General features: G+C 39.2%; 1 protein-coding gene across 1 annotated transcript in view; it reads right to left on the bottom strand.

The window, feature by feature from the left end:
- Positions 1 to 2,377: 2,377 nt before the first annotated feature.
- The window catches only part of LOC129032943 (vomeronasal type-2 receptor 1-like), a 40,984-nt gene continuing 23,636 nt past the window's right edge, over positions 2,378 to 19,725 (bottom strand). The window contains 5 exon segments of the mRNA XM_054480862.1: positions 2,378 to 3,360; positions 6,043 to 6,175; positions 8,043 to 8,140; positions 11,015 to 11,207; positions 13,447 to 13,738. Coding sequence (XP_054336837.1) covers positions 2,378 to 3,360; positions 6,043 to 6,175; positions 8,043 to 8,140; positions 11,015 to 11,207; positions 13,447 to 13,738 — 1,699 coding nt within the window.

The following is a 19,725-nucleotide window of genomic DNA, read 5'->3' as shown; positions in this document are numbered from 1 at the left end:
ATCATCCTTTGACAATATTATTCATTTTAACTGCCATAAGCCAGTTTCTATAACAATACATGAGTACCAAATCAACAAGTGATAACTTCAAGCTATTTTGATGAAAATTGTATCTTAGAATTGTAAAGTTGTGTAAGTAAATATTAACGTTAAACATGCAAGTTCAGTTGATATTTTGTTTTCAATGACATTTATTTTCTCTAATTTCCCAAACCTATTGCTGATCAAAAAAAAAAAAATGCAAAGAACACAAGTCTGGCAAGACAGTATTACTAAGCCATGCTAAATGAAATGAGATAATGGAGTCTTTGATATTACCCAAATGGACTTCTGGAATTATCTTTTTAGAGACCATATGTTCAATAATCAACAACTCAGAAAAGAAGAGGATTACCCTGATATTAAAATATTTTGAAGACAAAAGTAAACCAAGTCACTAGACACGAGCCATCTTTTAGCTTTTGTTTATAATCTCAAGGTAAATCATTGAGAATACTCAAGCTGAATGTATACCTGAATAAGAAATTAACTCACGGATTCTCATTTTCCTATTGCCCCATACTTTGACAAAGCGTTCTTTCTTTTCCAGTGTTCCTCCCTGTGTCAAATGAAGGGCCAAAGAAAGCAGTTTCCCCATTCTTCATGCTGTGATATAGGCTCTCCTCTAACAATTCTAAGGGCTGTAGAAGTGTTGGGAGATGGATGTGTGAATAGATGCTTGCCCAGAAAGTCCTGGAACTACCACTGGCTCTTCAATAAAGGGATCATTTTAAGCTTTGCTGAACCTTGAGGTAAACTCACTATTTAAATTACAGGAAGCTCATTCCCTTTGTCTGGTCTAGAATGATCATTCTTTTAAAAAAAAAATCAGTAAATAAGTTCCCAACAGACTTGTTCTGCTAAACTAGTCATCACACTTTCACTTTCTGCTCCCATGAGCCTCCAGGAATCTCTGCCCAGATTTCTTAACTGAAATTCACAAGCATCAAGTTATCTTGAAGAGAGAGTTCTTTCTGATCCTGTCAGACTTCTAGAGTTAAATATAAACATGCATTTTTTATTTATCAGCATTTCTATAAATTTTGTTTTTCCACACATATTCATATACACATAAATGTATATAGGTCATTTTCAAAGTTTCATATCTAGAAAAAGATTGGAAATATTTTATAACATTTTCACATGGAAATTAAATTCCAGGTAACTCTACGTAATTAGAGGGCAAGTATCTATCACTCAATTTATCCTAAAAAAATCTTGCATTGTAATACAATGCATGTCATAGGTAAACATCTGTTTTTTTGCTGTTCATGTCTTCGCTATCTAATCTACTTAATAATTGCTTTGCCGACTCTTAATTCCCTTTGTTTTTCTTTTTCAAGCAGAAGGATGTTTTAAAACTCAGGTACTTTACCACATATTCTCCCCCAGGAAAATCTGTAGCAGATAGATTTGTAGACTTGCCTTCTCTCTGGGAGAAACTTGTCTACTTCTATATGTGTTCAAGAAAATAACTGAGTTTTGTTGACATCGCAATTCCTTCAATATTCTCTGTATGTCACAGAGTCCTTTGAAACATAAATTATCTTCCAAACCCCCTGCTCCATGGGCTATAATTCTTACCTCAATCAGAGAAAAGCTGTGTATTTCAGAGATACATTAACAGAATGTAGAACAAAATGTCTCTCTTGGTCCCCACTAAGTGATTTTGTTTTAGGTAAATTTCTAGATCAGACATCCATGATATAAGAACAAGAACATTCAAGAGCTAAATTTTTTGTCTTTTTTTTTTTAATTGAGATGATGTCTCTCTCTCTGTCTCCCAGGCTGGAGTGCAGTGGTGCGATCTCGGCTCACTGCAACTTCCACCTCCCAGGTTTAAGTGATCCTCTCACCTCAGCCTCCTAAGTATCTGGGACTACAGGGATGCACTGCCACTCCTTGCTAATTTTTGTATTTTTAGTAGAGACAGGGTTTCACCATGTTGCCCAGGCTGGCCTTGAACTCCTGACCTCAAGTGATCCATCCACCTTGGTGTCCCAAAGTGATGGGATTACAGGCGTGAGCCACCACACCCAGCCTTATCTATCATTTTAGATAACTGGTTCCTACTATATCCTCTACTACATAGTCCTTACACCAAAGTATTTTGAAGTGTTTGAATAAAATAGTTTTTCAATTGTAAAAGGTATTCTGGTTCATGCTAAATGGTATCTTACAGTACAAGATTTGATGTACCATGCTAAGACTACACCACCAGAACCCAAATCCTCAATGTTACCTGAGAGTATTAGGCAGCTGCTGTAGGAGCATCCTGAAAGGGAATGTTGAACCACATCATCATTGCAGCTTCAAAGGACACATGTAAATCAAAACTCTAGTCATCCAGAACAGTTGACACTGTGGTATTGTTAAGCTCACTGCTCACAGAAGCTGAGGTCAGTTGGATGCAATTATCTGTGGTGGAGACTCTTCCACCAACAATTTCATTGGTGTTCCTCTGTGGCCTCAGCAAAATAATGAGGCATTTAGGAGCAAATATACAACCCAACAAGCCATAGCTGGATGCCAAGATTGCAAATATTTCCACAGCCACTTTGAACTTGCCTTTGGTGCTCAAATAAGCAGGGACAAAAGAGATCCAGATGATGAAAAAGACAAGCATCCCAAAGGTGATGCATTTTCCTTCATAGTAATTATCTGGTAACTGGCGAGCCACAAAAGTTGTAAGAAAGCGTAGCAAGTCTAGGAAGGCATCAAATCCAAACATTGAGTACAAAAACTCTATGGAAACTTCATTGCATCCCAGAATGATCTTTGTATTTTGAGGTTCCATGTTCTTGTACACCATGGGAGGTTCCAATACCAAGTAGGCTGTATATATGCCAATCTGCACTAGAACAGAGATGAGCACAATGATCTTCCGATAAAGGGGGCGCGTGGATGTAAGTTGAGCTTTGGATTTGGAAATTCTGTAGGCTAAAAACAGTGAACTAGTCTTTCCAAGAAGGCAAGAGAGGCAAAGAGAAAAGCCCAGTGCCAGAGTGACCTGGCCGGCCATGCAGGACCAGTTGTGTGGCTTGTCAATGAAAAGCATGGACGACAGCAGCGTGATGATCAGAGAAACCTGAATGAGAAAGCTCAGCTGCCGGTCATTGCCATTCACCAGGGGAGTGTGGCTGTGTATCACATACACAGCTGTGACTGCCAAGACCACAAATGCCCCAAAGACAGAAAGAATGACAAGTGTGAATCCCAGGGCCTCATCATAAGTGAGGTATTCCACCTCTTTCAGCACACACTCACTCTTTTGTGCATTTGACCAATAGTATTCACTACATTGTTCACACTCCCTTTCACCTATTGAACGAAGAGCAGAGAATTGACTGTAAAGAAATCCAATTGTCCCCTTCCACTGTGAATATCCCAGAGCCCTCATAGTTCTAGAGTGGGGACTTGTTGAAAATCCCTTTATATAGAATATGTATAATATCTCAAAAGAAATAGTGATAAAATGACCTTAGAGTGTAAAGATAATATTACAGATTGAGAATTATTTTCAGTTTTGGAAAGTCAGTTTCCCTTCTCAGTTTCAGGCTTTTCTGCATTGGCCTTTTCCAGTAATAAGCTTCTTTCTTACTACTCCAGTTAGCTAATTGAGAAGAGTGGTATGTACCCTCATAAACCCAAGAACAATCCACAAATGAAAAAAAAAATGTAAAAAAATTAAAGTTACTGAGGCAAAACAATGGAGAGAATTGTAACAGGAATAAGGTTGATTAAAATACAAATGTTTTCTTTCATTCAATATCACCCTTATGAAAGAGAATTTTGTCTTTGCTTACTCAGAGCTTTTCCCCTCTTCACCCTCCAGATGCAGATTTGAAGGAATAGGTAGAGAGTAACTGAGGATAAGAAGGAAAACAAGGCTGGGCACAGTGGCCCAGGCCTGTAATCCCAGCATTTTGGGAGGCTGAGGTGGGTGGATCACTTGAGCCCAGGAGTTCGAGACCAGCCTCGGCAACATGGCAAAACCTTGTCTCTGCCAAATAATACAAAAAATCAGCCGGGAGTGATAGTGCATGCCTATAGTCCCAGTTACTTGGGAGGCTGAGGTAGGAGGATTACTTGGGCCCAGGAGGCTGAGTTTGCAGTGAGCCAAGATGGTGCCACTGCACTCCAGCCTGGGCGACAGTGCAAGACTCCGACTCAGAGGGGAGGGGAGGGAAAGGAAGGGAAGGGAAGGGAAGGGAAAAGAAGCAGCAGCAGTGGAGGAGAAGGGGGAGAAAGAGGAGGAAGAAGAAGAAAATGAGGAAGAAGAAGAAGGAGGAGGAGAAGAAAGAAGAATAAGAAGAAGGAGGAGGAGGAAGCAGGAGGTGGGAGGAGGAGGAGGAAGGAGGAAGAAAGAGAAGAAGGAAGAAGAAGGAGGGGGGAGGAGGAGGGAGGAGGAGGACAAGGAAGAAGGAGAAGGAGGAGAAGAAGAAAAAGAAGAAGGAGGAGGAGGACGAGGAAGAAGAAGGAGCAGGAGGAGAAGAAGAAAGAGAAGAAGAAGCAAGAAGGAGGAGGAGGAAGACAAGAAGGAGAGGAAGAAGGAGGAGGAGGAGGGAGGAGGAAGGGGAGGAGGAGGGGGAGGAGGAAGAACTAGGAGGAAGGGAAGAGGAGGAGGGGGAGAAGAAGGAGGGGGAGGAGGAGGAGAAGGAGAAAAGGAGAAAGAGAAGAAGATGGGTAAGGGGAAGGAAAAGGAGAAGAACCTACGTGGTGCTTGACACTGAGAAGGTTTGGAGCATTTAGCTGGGTGGAGGCTCTAAGGGAGAATGTCAGAACATAAGAAAAGGCTATTTGATATGAGTTTATAGTAGACTGAAATTGATCTCTTTAATGTCTTTGAAAGATGCAGGAAAGATTGCAATTCCTGTTTAATCACTTTTGACTGCTGTACTGGACTTCCCTTGATGTTACTCTATGCAGAGACTGGGCTGTGTAGGGTCCAAGGAGTTGTTCAGGTTACATAGTTCTTGTTTTCCATTTTGGGAAAATGATACATTTTCAAAATTCTTTTTTTTGTTTTTCTTTTTTTTCCGAGACGGAGTCTCGCTCTGTCGCCCAGGCTGGAGTGCCCTGGCGCGATCTCAGCTCACAGCAAGCTCCGCCTCCCGGGTTCACGCCATTCTTCTGCCTCAGCCTCCCGAGTAGCTGGGACCACAGGCACCTGCCACCGTGCCCAGTAATTTTTTGTATTTTTTTAGTAGAGAACGGGGTTTCACCGTGTTAGCCAGGATGGTCTTGATCTCCTGACCTCGTAATCTGCCCGCCTCGGCCTCCCGAAGTGCTGGGATTACAGGCGTGAGCCACTGCGCCCAGCCCTCAAAATTCTTTTATAAAGAATTGCTTTTGAGGGCCATTTGACAAAAGACAAGTACACTTTGTGTTATCTTTAACAGAAGGTAGAGATAAAAATAAACCTGCTCCAACATGTTTCACAAGACCGAGCACACTAAACCCAATCAAAATTCTGGTCATAAAGAGCAGCAATTTGGCAGGCCATAGTGAAGATTTCATAGAGCAGTAGTTACAGAAATCATATGTCCTACAAACTTTGAGTACTTATGACCTTAAGCCAATTGCCTTTAGAGATGAAATTTTAGATCTTATAACTCCAAATTAGAGCTAATTAAATAAAACATAGTACTATAAGTCCCCTGTCTTCCAATTATGAATATAACTAGCATTTAATTTATTTCAGAAACAAATAATTTTAAATATTTTTTATGAATCCTACTCATATTTCACATTTCATATATTTTATTTTGCATTTTCCTCTATTAACGTCGAGGTTGTAGGTATTTTCCCAACTGTAGAAGCTTTAGAACTGAAACACAATACTATGTTTTTTTCACAGTGCACAAAACATCCAATAATTTGATGTATTTTAATTATTTTTATTATAAGTTATTCATACCTATTTATAAAGAAGGCTCCTTAGGCCTTCTTTGCAAAAACATGTTTGATCTAATAGCATCCTCATATCAATGAAGAAATTACCATCTCATCCTGGTTTCTGTGACACATGTCCATCAGCACATGGGATGGAGTCAAAGCAGCATATTAGTTCCCCCGAACCAATCCCCTTCCAAGTCCCAGGAGGACACACATCAGTACACACTGAATGGGGAAGCTAGCAAAGACAAACATGATGTATTGACAAAGCCCTTTTTCTCTAGTACTCATGAGGCTGAGAAAGTTCCCATTTGAATTTCCATGGAAGCTTTGCGATTTCCTGGGAAACCCAGGATGCCTGAGTGAAGATAATGAACAAAGAAAATAACAACATGGAGAACCTAGAGAAGAATTTTGCTAAAGGAGAGTCTCCTTGTTGATTCTAGAAATGCAAAGCTAATTCTAAGCCTCTTCTTTCTAACTCTGGGGATCCAGACCAGGCTCCATGCCTACAGGACTCTGGGGATGAGATCATTTGACAGGTCTGTTCCTGCTTGTGAAGGACCTATGATTCCAAGAATCATCTTGAAAGCCTAAAAAATATTTTCCCTCTGCAAGGTCATCCCAAAATAGTCTTAAAATCAAAGCTGTGTCATGAAGGGTCAGTAGAAAAGAACAATGAAAGATCTGCTTTATCAGAAAAATGGGGAGGGCAAAAGGAAAAGCAGACAAGGCATAGCATTGAAATATTTTCTTGCTAAATGAATTTCAAAATCTCAGTAGTAAACACAGGCCTCCTTTTACATTCTACATGGATGTGCACCTTGAAACCCAGAATAAATGCAAGGTTTGTAAATAGTTTATTTCTTAATCCATTAGGGAGTTTCCTGTTTAAGAAATAAAATGCTTTTCCATTAGGCAAAGAATCATTTTGGAAGATGCATGATTACATTTATATTTATTTTAGAAATCAGAATTTTCATATGTTGAGTTTTCCAGAGTAAATCTGAATTAAATAACATAGAAAATATTACCAATCTCTGAGCTAGGTTATAGTACATAACATTACAGAAGTATGTATACACAATAGATAAGCTTCTTATATGTTTTATACATATATATCTGTAAAATCATATTTTAAATGCACTTTAAGGAGTAGCTATTACAGGAAGGAGTGATAGCAAGGCATTCTCAAATTCTGAAAGATGAACAATAAAATCATCACAGAATGAACTAGAATTCCTTACCCTGATCCAGTCTTCTGGAAAGAGCTCTCAATATTCCCTTATGATTATTATTATTATTATCATTTTTTTTCCTCTGTCACCCGGGCTGGAGTGCAATGGCGCCATCTCGGCTCACTGCAAGCTCCGCCTCCCGGGTTCATGCCATTCTCCTGCCTCAGCCTCCCGAGTAGCTGGGACTACAGGCGCCCGCCACCACACCTAGCTAATTTTTTGTATTTTTAGTAGAAACGGGGTTTCACCATGTTAGCCAAGATGGTCTCGATCTCCTGACCTTGTGATCCGCCTGCCTCGGCCTCCCAAAGTGCTGGGATTACAGGCATGAGCCACTGCGCCTGGCCTATTAGTATCATTAACAATGAGCTGATACCTTTTTGTTCCATTTCTCAGTATTCCTTCCCTTCTCAACCTCTGTGATCTAGCTGCCAACCCACTCAACTCACTAAAACTCTTGTTGCCATGTCTGAGAGATTTTCCTCTGGCCACATTTTCCTTCAGCTTTCTTCAACACTTGACACTTTTGATCAGCCCCTCCTTGAAATGCAAGCTACCTTGGCTTCCCTTGGGTCCTGGGTTTGGTCCTTGGTCCTCTGGTTTTCTCTCTTACTGTAAAGCAGGTCCTTCATTCTCTTGTCTTCAACCAGTATCTCTATAGAAGTACTCCCAAATCTTGATCTCTAACACTAACCTTTCCCACCTGATCTCTATTTAATTCCATATTCTAAACTTCCAATATGTTCCTACATTAAGATTCCACCATCACCTCAAGTTCAACACGTCCAAAACTATCCCATAAACCCTATTCCTCATTTCTGTCATCAACACCACCATTCCTATCCATCATCTCCAACCTGATATTACTTGCCTGTATGGACCCTCTCTTCCACTCAAGTCCACCTTCTCACCAACCGCCAGACTCAGTTTACCATTATGACTTAAATCATTATTTGTATTGTCCTCTAATTGTTTGATGTAACACTTCCAGGTCCAATCCATCAGCAAATTTGATGTCTTCTACCTATAAGATATCCAGAATCTAATGATTTTTTGCCACCTCCATCACATCTGTCCTGGGCCAAGCTACCTTCATTATTTTGGATGATTTTATGGTCTTTTAACAGTCTCCTTGGTTCTGTTCTTGCCCCTCCACCCTACTCCTTTGGCCGATTTGCAATATGGCAAACAGAATGATACCTGAGTCAGATCATGGCCCTCCTCTGTCAAGATTTTCAAGCTTTCCTTTCTCACTCAGTATAAAAGCCAAAGTCCTTCAAAAGCCAACAGGGCCCTGCATGATCTGTCCCTCTCTAACCTCTCTCACCTCGTTTCCTGCTCTCCCTCTCTTTCACTGTTTCCAGCCACATTGACTTCTTTACTGTTCCTCCAAAGTGCCAAGCACGCATGCCTCAGGGTTTAGAAGTTGCTGTTCCCTCTGCCGGAAATATTCTTCCCCTAGATAATGCATGAACACACTTTCGTTTGAATTTCTGTTCAAATGTCACTCTAGCAAGGCCTTCCCTGACCTGACCACACTATATGGAATTTCAGTGCAACACACCCCCAGCACTCCCTATCTCAGTCCTACTATTTGTTTCTCCCTGACATTAACATCCTTTAAGATACAGTATAATGTCTCTATTTGTCTTGTTTGTTGCTTACTTCCTTCCACTGAAATGTTGATCCCATTAGGTCGGGGCTTGTTCTGTTTTGTACACTGACGTATCCTCAGTTCCTATGCACATATGCTACTGTTCTCAACAAATATTTGCTCAGTTAATTAGGGGCAGTGGCCTTATTTTTGCAATGTTTAACCCAGAGTTGGATTTATAGTAGATGCTTAGTAAATTTGTATTGAATTACATTTGAAGCAATTTCATTATGCAAACCTAATCCCAAGTTTAATGTAGAAGATAAGAAAAATACTATACCCTAATGAAGATTATTAAAAGAAAAATCTACTATTAGATTTTACTATTTTTCTGTCAATTTTCAGTAGAGCAAGCATTCTTTGAACCATGTATATGCAAAGAATAACATCTTATTTTTCTTTTTTTTTTTTTGAGACGGAGTCTCACTCTGTCGCCCAGACTGGAGTGCAGTGGCGCGATCTTGGCTCACTGCAAGCTCTGCCACCCGAGTTCACACCGTTCTCCTGCCTCAGCCTCCCGAGCAGCTGGGACTACAGGCGCCTGCCACCACGCCCAGCTAATTTTTTGTATTTTTTAGTAGAGATGGGGTTTTACCATGTTAGCCAGGATGGTCTCAATCTCCTGACCTTGTGATCTGCCCTCCTCGGCCTCCCAAAGTGCTGGGATTACAGGCGTGAGCCACTGCGCCCGGCCAACATCTTCTTTTTTCATGTAAAACAGTATATTGGGGACCTACTATATACCTACCAAAAGGAATACAAAAGTGAAGTCTCAAGTCCATTCATCAAGTAGCTCACCATTCAGAGAGAGCTCTGGGCCACATAAGATGCTTATAGCCTAGACTTAGGGCAGCTCTGTCCTTTCTGCAATGACAGAAGTGTTACATATCTCTGTTGTTCTATATGATAGCCCCTAACTACATGTGGATATTGAACACTTGAAATGTAGTTAATGTGACTAAGAGCTGAATTTTCCTTTTATTTTATCTTAATTAATTTGCATTTTAAAACTATCTGTGACTAGACGTGGTGGCTCACGCCTGTAATCCCAGCACTTTGGGAGGCTGAGGCAGGTGGATCACAAGGTTAAGAGACCAACACCATCCTGGCTAACATGGTGAAATCCCGTCTCTACTAAAAATACAAAAATTAGCTGAGCATGGTGATGCACGCCTATAGTCCCAGCTACTTGGGAGGCTGATGCAGGAGAATCACCTGAACCCAGGAGGCAGAGGTGGCAGTGAGCCAAGATCATGCCACTGCACTCCAGCCTGGTGACAGAGCAAGACTCCGTCTCAAAAAAAAAAAAAAAAAAAAAAAAAGCTATCTGTGGTTAGGCACTACCGTATTGGGCAGAGCAGGTTCTGGATCAAAGGCATAAAATGCTGCAGAGAGCTCTGGCCCCTACAGTGGTAAACACTGACAAGTGGCTATTTTTACATCTAGCCAAAATATATTCAAGTGCTTCTTAAAGATAGACCAATAAACTACTGTGTATGTGTGCATGTCTGTATTCTTTTGTGAGCATATATAAGTCTATAGATGTTTATTGCTACACATAGAAAGCAGAGAGGAATAGTCTGACAGATAAAGATCTCATAGGTGTCTGGTACAGCATAGGAACTCAGAAATCTTGAGGGTTTTTTTCACTTATTTTTAGATGCTTTCCCAGCATGATTTGGAAGACTGATTGGGGATCTCAGATCTGAGCTCAAGAGGGAAGGTACATGAAAAATAAACAAGATGGAAAAAAGACACCCTTTCCTCCAAAAGAAAGTACTGTGTCAGCAAACAAAAAGCATTCTCTGGCTATGCTGACATCACTTTCATTTCTCTCACTTTTCCTGGTTCTTCCATTCTGAGATTCACATGGAAGATGAAATTGCCAATTCTTTTTCACTACCCTATTGCTTTACTGTAACTCTACAGTTTATCTGGAAGTAAACATGGAACTGGATTATCCAAAGCTCTATAATACTGGGCCAGGCACAGTGGCTCACACCTGTAATCCCAGCACTTTGGGAGGCCGAAGCAGACAGATAATTTGAGGCCAGGAATTCAAGACCAGCCTGGGCAACATGGTGAAACCCTGTCTCTACTAAAAATACAAAAATTAGTCCGGCATGGTGGCACACACCTGTAATCCCAGCTACTCAGGAGGCTGAGGTAGGAGGATTGCTTGAACCTGTGAGGCGGAGGTTGCCATAAGCCAGGATGGCACCCCTGCACTCCAGCCTGGGCGACATAGTGAGAAAGTGAAAGTGTTAGATACGTTTTACCATGGCCTTCGACTGGATCTTATCGCTGGCTATTACACAAAGATAAGGTGGAAACTGGTATTTGTCACTAAGAATCACGCGGGTAGAGGCATAGCCCACCTACAATTGAAAATATTCATGCAGTTATTAGAAAGCAATAGCCAAATCTCAAATTACACATTTTCAGAATATTTTTATTGGGGAGGGAGGGAACTTAACAGTTCTTCTCCCTTTATTTTCACATCTTTCTTTAGACAAAAGGATTTCTGATCCTTTCCTTGCTCGGTGGATGGGAGTGTGGAGTGTTGGAGGGAACACTTTGGGCCTCCCTATGGACTCCTTCAAATCCACTTCCCCACGCCCCACAGGAGTCGGAGGAGCTGATTATTAATAAGACATTCAATGCCCTACTTTTCACAAGTGGGATCACAGCAGTGAAAAGGAGGCCATTTGCTTTTTCCTCTATGCACCCCACAGACGAGGGGAGTGAATCAAGCCATCCAGGCTCTTCCTCAGATTTTACTTTTCATCCACATGGATGATGGAGTGAGTAGACCCACAATCCATTTGGCAAGCCCAATTCTTCTCTCTCTCCACCCCCGCCCCCCATCTTCCACCTCCCTTCCCTCCCTCCTATCACCACTTTTCTTTCCTTGTTTTTCTCTGCCAGGAGAAAAACTGATGAGTATGTAGATCCCAAGACTTAACTTGAGAAAGGTAGTAGAAAGCACCACTTCAGGCTCGCATCTAAGCCCTGTCATCCAACAGAGATAGAAGCCCTAATTTTGTAGGCATTTGTCTAGATAAATGAAGAGACACTTTTTTCCCATTTTGCCAGTGATCTCTGTATGTATTTTCCAATAGTAGGAACTTAAGAATAGAGGTCAAGTGATCATGAATTCCTTACCACTTTATATGCATTTCCACTATAGCTTACCCTCAACCTCACTGACCCTACAGTTAAGAACATATGGACAATCTTTCCCTATCCCATCACATTCCCATCTCATGATATAATATTAACACACCACCTTCAGTAGGATTGCCCATATTATAATTCCAAAGCACAAGATTGTCAATTTCTTTATAAGTACCAGAATATTCTTATTTCCTGTTTTCCTCTACCCCTATTTTCACTCCAATGGCTAAAGTTTACATTCTTCTTTGGAACCATGCAGGCAGCAACATTGGAAGCCCTATGTAGGAAATAATCTTATTTAAGAAGCAGAGACACCTGATACCTAATTCTGGATATATATTTTATCACTGTAAGATCTTAGAGAAGTTACTTAAACCTTCTGAACCTCAGATTCCCTATAAGTGAAATCAGGGTAATGATATCTACATTTTAAGATTGCTCAATATATTCAATGAGATAACAAATGTGAAAATGTTCATCATACAGATTTCTTTTACCTTTGTTGGATATTTACTGCAAGCATTTAATGAGAAAATCTGTCTAGAGGTTTCCAGCCAGTGCCTGGAAGACAGAGCTCACAGCAGCAGCAGTTTGAGTTGCACGAAGCCCACACCTAAGGTGTCAGTTGTGTCACCCAACCTCTCTTCTTGGTTCTATTTCTCAGTACTTTCCTGTTCCCTCTACATCCGTATTTGCAGCTTTATAAGAAATACTCTGGAAATGCTACTTTATACAATTATTTCAAATTCTCTCATTACTTCAGCAACACAAATAAGCTTATCATCATTCACATTAATAAGTCATGACAACTGATACTTTAATGATCCATCCTTAGAAATAATGATAGAGCTGTATTTATATTTCCTTAATAATCAATTTTTCCTAAAATTATCTCTTCTTATGTTGAAATGTGTCATTGTCTCCGAATTTAAAATAACCTGTAAAGTTAGCATCCTCAAAACCCTAGCCATCTTGCATAATTCCCAGGCCCGTTCCAGCATGTTAGTGCATGAATCATAACGGTCATGAATAATAAGCATTAATATAAGCAAGAAACAAAGTGAGTTTCTAATACCATCCATTGACCAACCAACACATATTTATTGATCACCTACACTGTGCTCCACACAGTGCTATAGAGTATTATGACTAGTGAGTTGTCAACATACAAATCACTGGGTCACAATCTCAAGCCAAAAATTAAAGTAGCATGCCAAGGGATGTAGAAGAGTCTCAAATCGCCTCTAAGTAGACATCAATTCACACTTGCTAAGGCCTGACTGAACATAGTAATTAGGGACAGCAGCATCACCACCATCCCTGTTTGTCTCTGCAACTTAACTCAGCCTCACCTGAGCACCTTGCTATCTGCTGCAGTTTCCACAAGCATGGTTGTGTTGTTTTTTTTAAGTTAGTACCCAGCACAATAATCGGAGATACCTGAGGCAAATAATATAATCCTAGAATTCTTGAAGCAGCAACTGATAAGAATGATCCACCTGCTCCAACAATTCCTGCCGGAAATGCTCCAGTGCTGTTTCTAAAATTGGGCCTGTTTTCTTCCTGCCCTGTAAGAAATATCAAGACTGCTTCCACTGATTTGGAGATGGTAAAACAGGTATCAAAGATCTGATAGCCCAAAGTGATGTTGGGCAAAATATCCCTCCTCTTATTAATCTCCTGGATCATGTGGATCATGGCTTTCATCCAGAGGACTCTCCGAAAGTTAAACCTGAAAAAGAAATAGACTTTGTAGGTGATTAGGTGGGTCTTTGAGGGGAAAAGCAGCTTTTGAAGCATTTTGCCAGAACATCAGTGGGCACCTCACTTTTCTGAGTATGTTAGTTTTTCTTAAATGATATTACAAACTTGAAAGATTCAAGTATGAATCATATTCATCGTTGATTGATTTGGGCTGAAAAGTACAATTTTTGGATGTTTTCTTGCTCTGTATATCTTTCATATGCTATAATCTCTTTAAACTCCTATATCTTTTCACAAAAATATTCTTATATTCATAATTCTATTCACCAAACAGGGCCTCCAATGATCCCTCAATACATTTTCCCCATTCATTGGAAGTCCCTGGTGTCATATGAGTCTCCTCTCTCTCTCCTACTTACCTTCTTTTGCTTTTTTCTGGACATTAATTATAATTATAAAAAATATGTAAATACAAGGAAATACTTATGCTAGGAGTACCTAAAAGCAGTACATAAAATTTATATATACTATGACTCCAATTACAATAATTTTTCTATCCGTGATTTCATTGTTAACATTAAGAGGTTTTTAATTGAAAATGTCTTTTTCCTACCACTCCTAGATATAACCATAAATAAAATACCTCCCCCTTTCCATTTCCTAGCCACTAAAAGGGGAATGTATTTCTCTTGCAGTCCATCACCACATTTGCTTTTTAATTCCTTCTCCATTAAAAAAAAACATTTAACATTTAATTGCAAACTCTATCTTCCCAGTGTTAACCAAATCTTAACCTATTTGAGAGCAATTTCCCCAAGACTTTCTTTCCTTACTATCTTCTGTGGCTATAGTATCTAACTCTATGTCTTCTATTCCATAAGTACTTTTTAAATTTAATATGTGATAGCAAATAGCCCTCTTGGCAGGGTGGAATTTTTCTCCATGTTTCTTTAATTGGGTTATTAGTTTTGTTTTGTTTTTCATTTAATATGTAGTTATTGAGTTCCTCTGGTGATAGACACTGTAAATACAGTCAGGAACAAGATAAACACAGCATTGTCTAAGCAAAGAAATAGAAAAGTAGCCAAGCAATTTCAGCACAAAATTATAAAAACAGTGATGGGTTAAACCTGGGAGCTATGAAATACAAAGAAGGGGCACCCAGCTCTGAAGGAATTAACAGCCAAGCTGAGGCTTAAAGGATGACAGAAGAACAGGGGAAGAGTGCTGCAAACAGCATGCCCGAAGGCGTTACAACAAGAGAACATGACACATTCAAGGAATGCAAAGACCAGTATGTTTGGAAGAGTCAGGGTGGGAGTGGCTGTGGCACAATGAAAGGGGAAACTGGAAAACCAGAAGGTGCCAGAACATGAAGGGCTTTATCATCCTAAGATACTTAGTTTCCAAATTTACACTAATGGCAATATACATTTTTGAAATAAATATAGCAATATCATTTTTAAATTAGAATAGCAATACATTTCAAGAACTAGAAAAATACGCACTGGCTGTAATTCCTCCATCCATGAAAATTTATTTGAACAAACTGTTTTTCCGAAAGGAAAAAGTAATATGCCCCAACTGTTCATTACAGAATTATTTATAATATTGAAAAACTGGAAAGAACTTACATGATGGAAACATTTTTCATTATTTTAAAACTATTAGAGAAATTACACAGCAGTATATGTATAATATTGTGAAACGTGCAGTATGTAAAGTTGTTTCCATACTATAATTAAAACTACATGTATAAAGTATACTAACATTTGGATAAGGATAACAGAGAAATTTTTTTAAATGAGCACAAGATAATTACTTGGAATTTGGGGTAATTTTTCTTTGATTCATTGATTTCCATTATGATATTCACAGTATTATTATACAATGCTTACATTTTTTTCCTCAGGAAATTTCTCTATGTCCTACCTTTGTTTAGATTAATGAAAACAAAATTAAAATATTCCCTTCCTCCTTCCATTTTACTGCCTTTCTCTTTTCTAAGCAACATTTTCAAAATAATAGCAAGTCTTCCTCTCTGGCCATATTTAAGACCAGTTAAAGTTATAGTTAAAGTCTGGCCATACTTTTATGGCCAGTCAAAGTTAACATATTGTTAAAATTGTGGGTTTCAGAATGAAATTTCTCCAAACTCCAATTTGAATTTCTAGATCAGTTATAGGTGAAGGTTAACAATGCCAAAGTGAAATTATCAGCTTAGGCCCAGCCTGGCTTCTAAGTACCTTGTAGGCCAGGCCTCCCATGAGAACTCTCCCACTGGAGAAGCTGCATCTCGTGGAGGAGTAGAGAGGCTCGGAAAACACTAAGGTACAGATGGGAGGAAACTGTTGACTCCTATATGTGAAAATGAATTATATAGGCTCTAATTTTGAAGAACTATATCAAAAACTTTTAAGACATGAAATGTTTTTGATATTCATAACACATATTTAGAATGGATTGATTAAAATGCTGAAGAACATTTGAGTCTTATAAAGATGAGCAATTTGGGTTTCAGACAAATCAAGCTGGGAGACAAGCAGAATACACACAATGCCTTGCATAACGGATCCACATTGAGGACCAGGATCTGGCTTTTTAGATTGCCCGGACCACATGCAACCACTCTTAAGAGATGAGGCAATCAGTAGACACCAACCCCAAGATGACTGGGCTGCAGAATGATCAGACATAGACTTTGAAGCAGCTATTACAACACTGTTCCATAAGGTGAGGGAAAACCCTCTTAAAGCAAATGTAAAAATACAAGTTTCAGCAAAGAAATAGAAGCTATTTTTTAATAAAAAATTTAGAAATGGAAGACCACTCAGCTTAGTTCATCCTTTTGTGAAATCTGCCCTGCAGAGCTTCAGGCCCAGCCCAACCGCTACCTCATCTTCCACTCCTTCTCTTCTGTTGTGATGGAATCCCGATGGCAGGTGCTCTTTGTGTCCCAAAGAGCTCTGATATACCCCATAACTCCTGTCTATTGTAAAGATAACTTGCTTTACTCCTTCTACTACCTACCTCCTCTGTACAGCTCATTGCACCTGCACATGCACCAACTAAACCAACTTTCTATACGTGAGGCAATGTGGGGCAGTGTAGAGTTCCCCAAATGAAGAGTTCTGATATCAAATAAATTTGGGAAGTGCTGCATGCTTAGCCCTTTCTTAGACATTCACAATGCTTGTCATATACTAAATGTTTTATGATGTCTTGGTAGTTACCCAATTTTATCCGAACCCAGAATCTTTTTTTCAAGGAGAATTTATCCGTTTGGAAAATATTCTTAAGGTGGACATGCAAAACACTTGGCTGATTCTGAGAGCCTGAAATAAAACCACAACTCTGCCTTATGCTTTCCATGTGATCTTGTGTAAGCCATTTAACTTTTTTGAGCCTTGGTTTCCTCATCTGAAATATGGATATAACATCTTCAACCAGCTGTTTTTAAGATTAAATGGGATGTCTTCTGTACCTAAGAATGAGTTAGCACTGAAGAAACATTCTCTTCTCAAGAGCTTCATCCCAGAAAAACAGGCCCAGATCCAAATTATTATTTTATTTTCTTAATGTCCAGAGTGTCAAGAAAACCAAATAACAAATACATGAAATAAATAAATGCTATTGCTTATTTTCTCACAATTTTATGAAGAGGTTGAAATCACCTTACTTATACCTCTCTGAGGCAGGTTCTGAGCTCAGGCCCTCATCTCCATGGGCCCTGCTGACTCTCTGGCCTCACTGTCGACCTTTTCTGTTTCCTGCTCCCAGATATCCACTTCTGGGAGAATATTGAAGCTGTATCCATTCCTGGCCCCCATCCTATGGGACAAACTGGCATCCTTCCATTTCCTTTCTTGTTATATTTTCAAGAGAAAAACTTTATATGTGATCTCTCAAAAGATGAGAGAAAGCAGAGGCAACTCTTTACAGATTTCTGAAGAAGGTAAATCTTCTCATTGTTTCCATACAATGCCTTTTTATCTTTCTCTTTCTCAACTCTTAGCGCTTACCACTTTCTTGTCTGTCATTCCAAATGCCTCTGCCTCTTGTACTATTCTCTGACTCTTCTGGTCTTCCACCATGGTAGTTCATCAGGCAAGCTGTCTCCCTAAATTCTCTTCAAAAATGTCCTGTCCTCCTCTCACTGTCCACCTTCCCCACATTTCCATTCCCTTATAGCGAGAAGGACCAACTGAAAAATAACTCATCCTTTTGGGTGAATAACTAGTAGTCACTGTCTGCCCTGGTCACTTGCCAATAAACTGTAGAATTTTTAGCACTAAAAGCCAGCTTAAAGGCTGTGGTGCTGACTCTTAGTGCTCTCCTGTATCTTACTCTCCACTTCTTCCTGACAATAAACAAGAAGTCACAGCTTAGAAATTTGGTACTTTGCCTGTTTTCACAATTTCTAACTCCTGCAACTATTATTTGTTTTACATACCTGTATTAGGTAGGTTTGTCTTATATCACTTATTAACTTATTAAAAGCACATTGTATTTTCTTTCATGTACACATATATCAAATGCATATTGTAAAGCCAAGCAGTGGCCACTCAAATCCTGATGGCATTGATTATGCAAATCCCAAAATATTCCTGATAAATGAATTATTTTCAGAATGGGATGTAGTTACTTCTCATCACTATTGCAACCACAATGTATATGTCAAATTATTTTTAATGAGGAGGAGTGGAGTTTAATTTTAAAACATGTGTATTGGCTTTTCCATTTAACCCTCTAGGAAAATAACCTTCAGAAGTTCCAATGCAGAACAGGTAACAAATTAAATTATTCTGTTTATGAATATTAGTGCATATATTTTGTCAAACTTTAAGTTTTCATTTTATGTTATTAAGGATCAAAGAAGAGAAAAACTGTGATAAATAATGAACTGAGTCTACCATAATGTAGCTGTAAACAAAAGCCTTTCTCATCTTTCTTCTTTTTGCTTCACAGTAAGAAAAGAATTAAAAGATCTAGGAAAAAGATAAGTAGAGACTGATTACAATCCTTTCTGCCAACAAGATTATGGTTGTTCCATCCACTAATGATATCTCAAGTATGGAGCATAAAAGATAATCAAAGGACTGTAGTTGTAATTAGCAAAGATTTAATGTGTAAGAAATTATTTAAATTTTTTTACAATATGCATTTACAATTATAATAGCCATGCAGCATCACGGAAATGCTTCCTACACAATATAAAATGCTAAATATAAAATTGTGTCTGTGCTGTGGTCACAACTATGCACAAATTATGGATGCATTTGTATAAAGAGCTAAGAAAGCATATAGGAAAATGAAAAGATCTGGTTTGTTATGTGAGTAGAATGGTGGATAAATGTTTAATTTTTAATTTCTAGTGTTCTTTTTATAGCTGAAGTTGGGGAGTGATCTAACATATGTTTGCCTTTATTATAATTGATTACTAGCAAATTCTGATTATCAGTCATGGTTCCCATTTCTTTACATGACAACTTGGAGTTAGGGGAGTGCAGGGCAGAACCCTCACAGCAGCGGAAAGAATCTTGCCATTAACAGTAGCTCAGAAATAAGTTAGTGTTCCCACACTGTGTATTTTCACTTGATGAGAGTTTAGCCTGTAACAATTAATAATAAACCTGCAACACTGCAATTCTGCATTAGGGCTTCTCAGATCTTAATGTGTACATGAATCACCAGGAGGTCTTGTCCAAATGCAGATTCTGATTCAACAGGTCTGAGAATGTAGCCTGAGATTTTACATTTCTAACAGTCTTGGGTGAAACTGATGCTGCTGGCCCACAGACCACCCTCTGAGGAGCAAGGTTCTGCATCATATAAAATCCACCTTTTTTTCTGTCTCAAATACAGAAGTGGAAAATGACCCACTTGAGACCAAGCTTTTCCAGTTTCTAAATAATCCTAGAATGTCCACCTAAGGGAAACTGAGGCCTAGTAACAGGAAGTACCTATCCTGCATCAAAGAGATAGGGTCGGAGTCCAGGCTAGTATCACAGGTGC

The sequence above is a fragment of the Pongo pygmaeus genome, chromosome 2 (genome assembly GCF_028885625.2).
Source record: "Pongo pygmaeus isolate AG05252 chromosome 2, NHGRI_mPonPyg2-v2.0_pri, whole genome shotgun sequence".
Classification (NCBI taxonomy): domain Eukaryota; kingdom Metazoa; phylum Chordata; class Mammalia; order Primates; family Hominidae; genus Pongo; species Pongo pygmaeus.
This window is presented reverse-complemented; position numbering and strand designations above follow the sequence as displayed.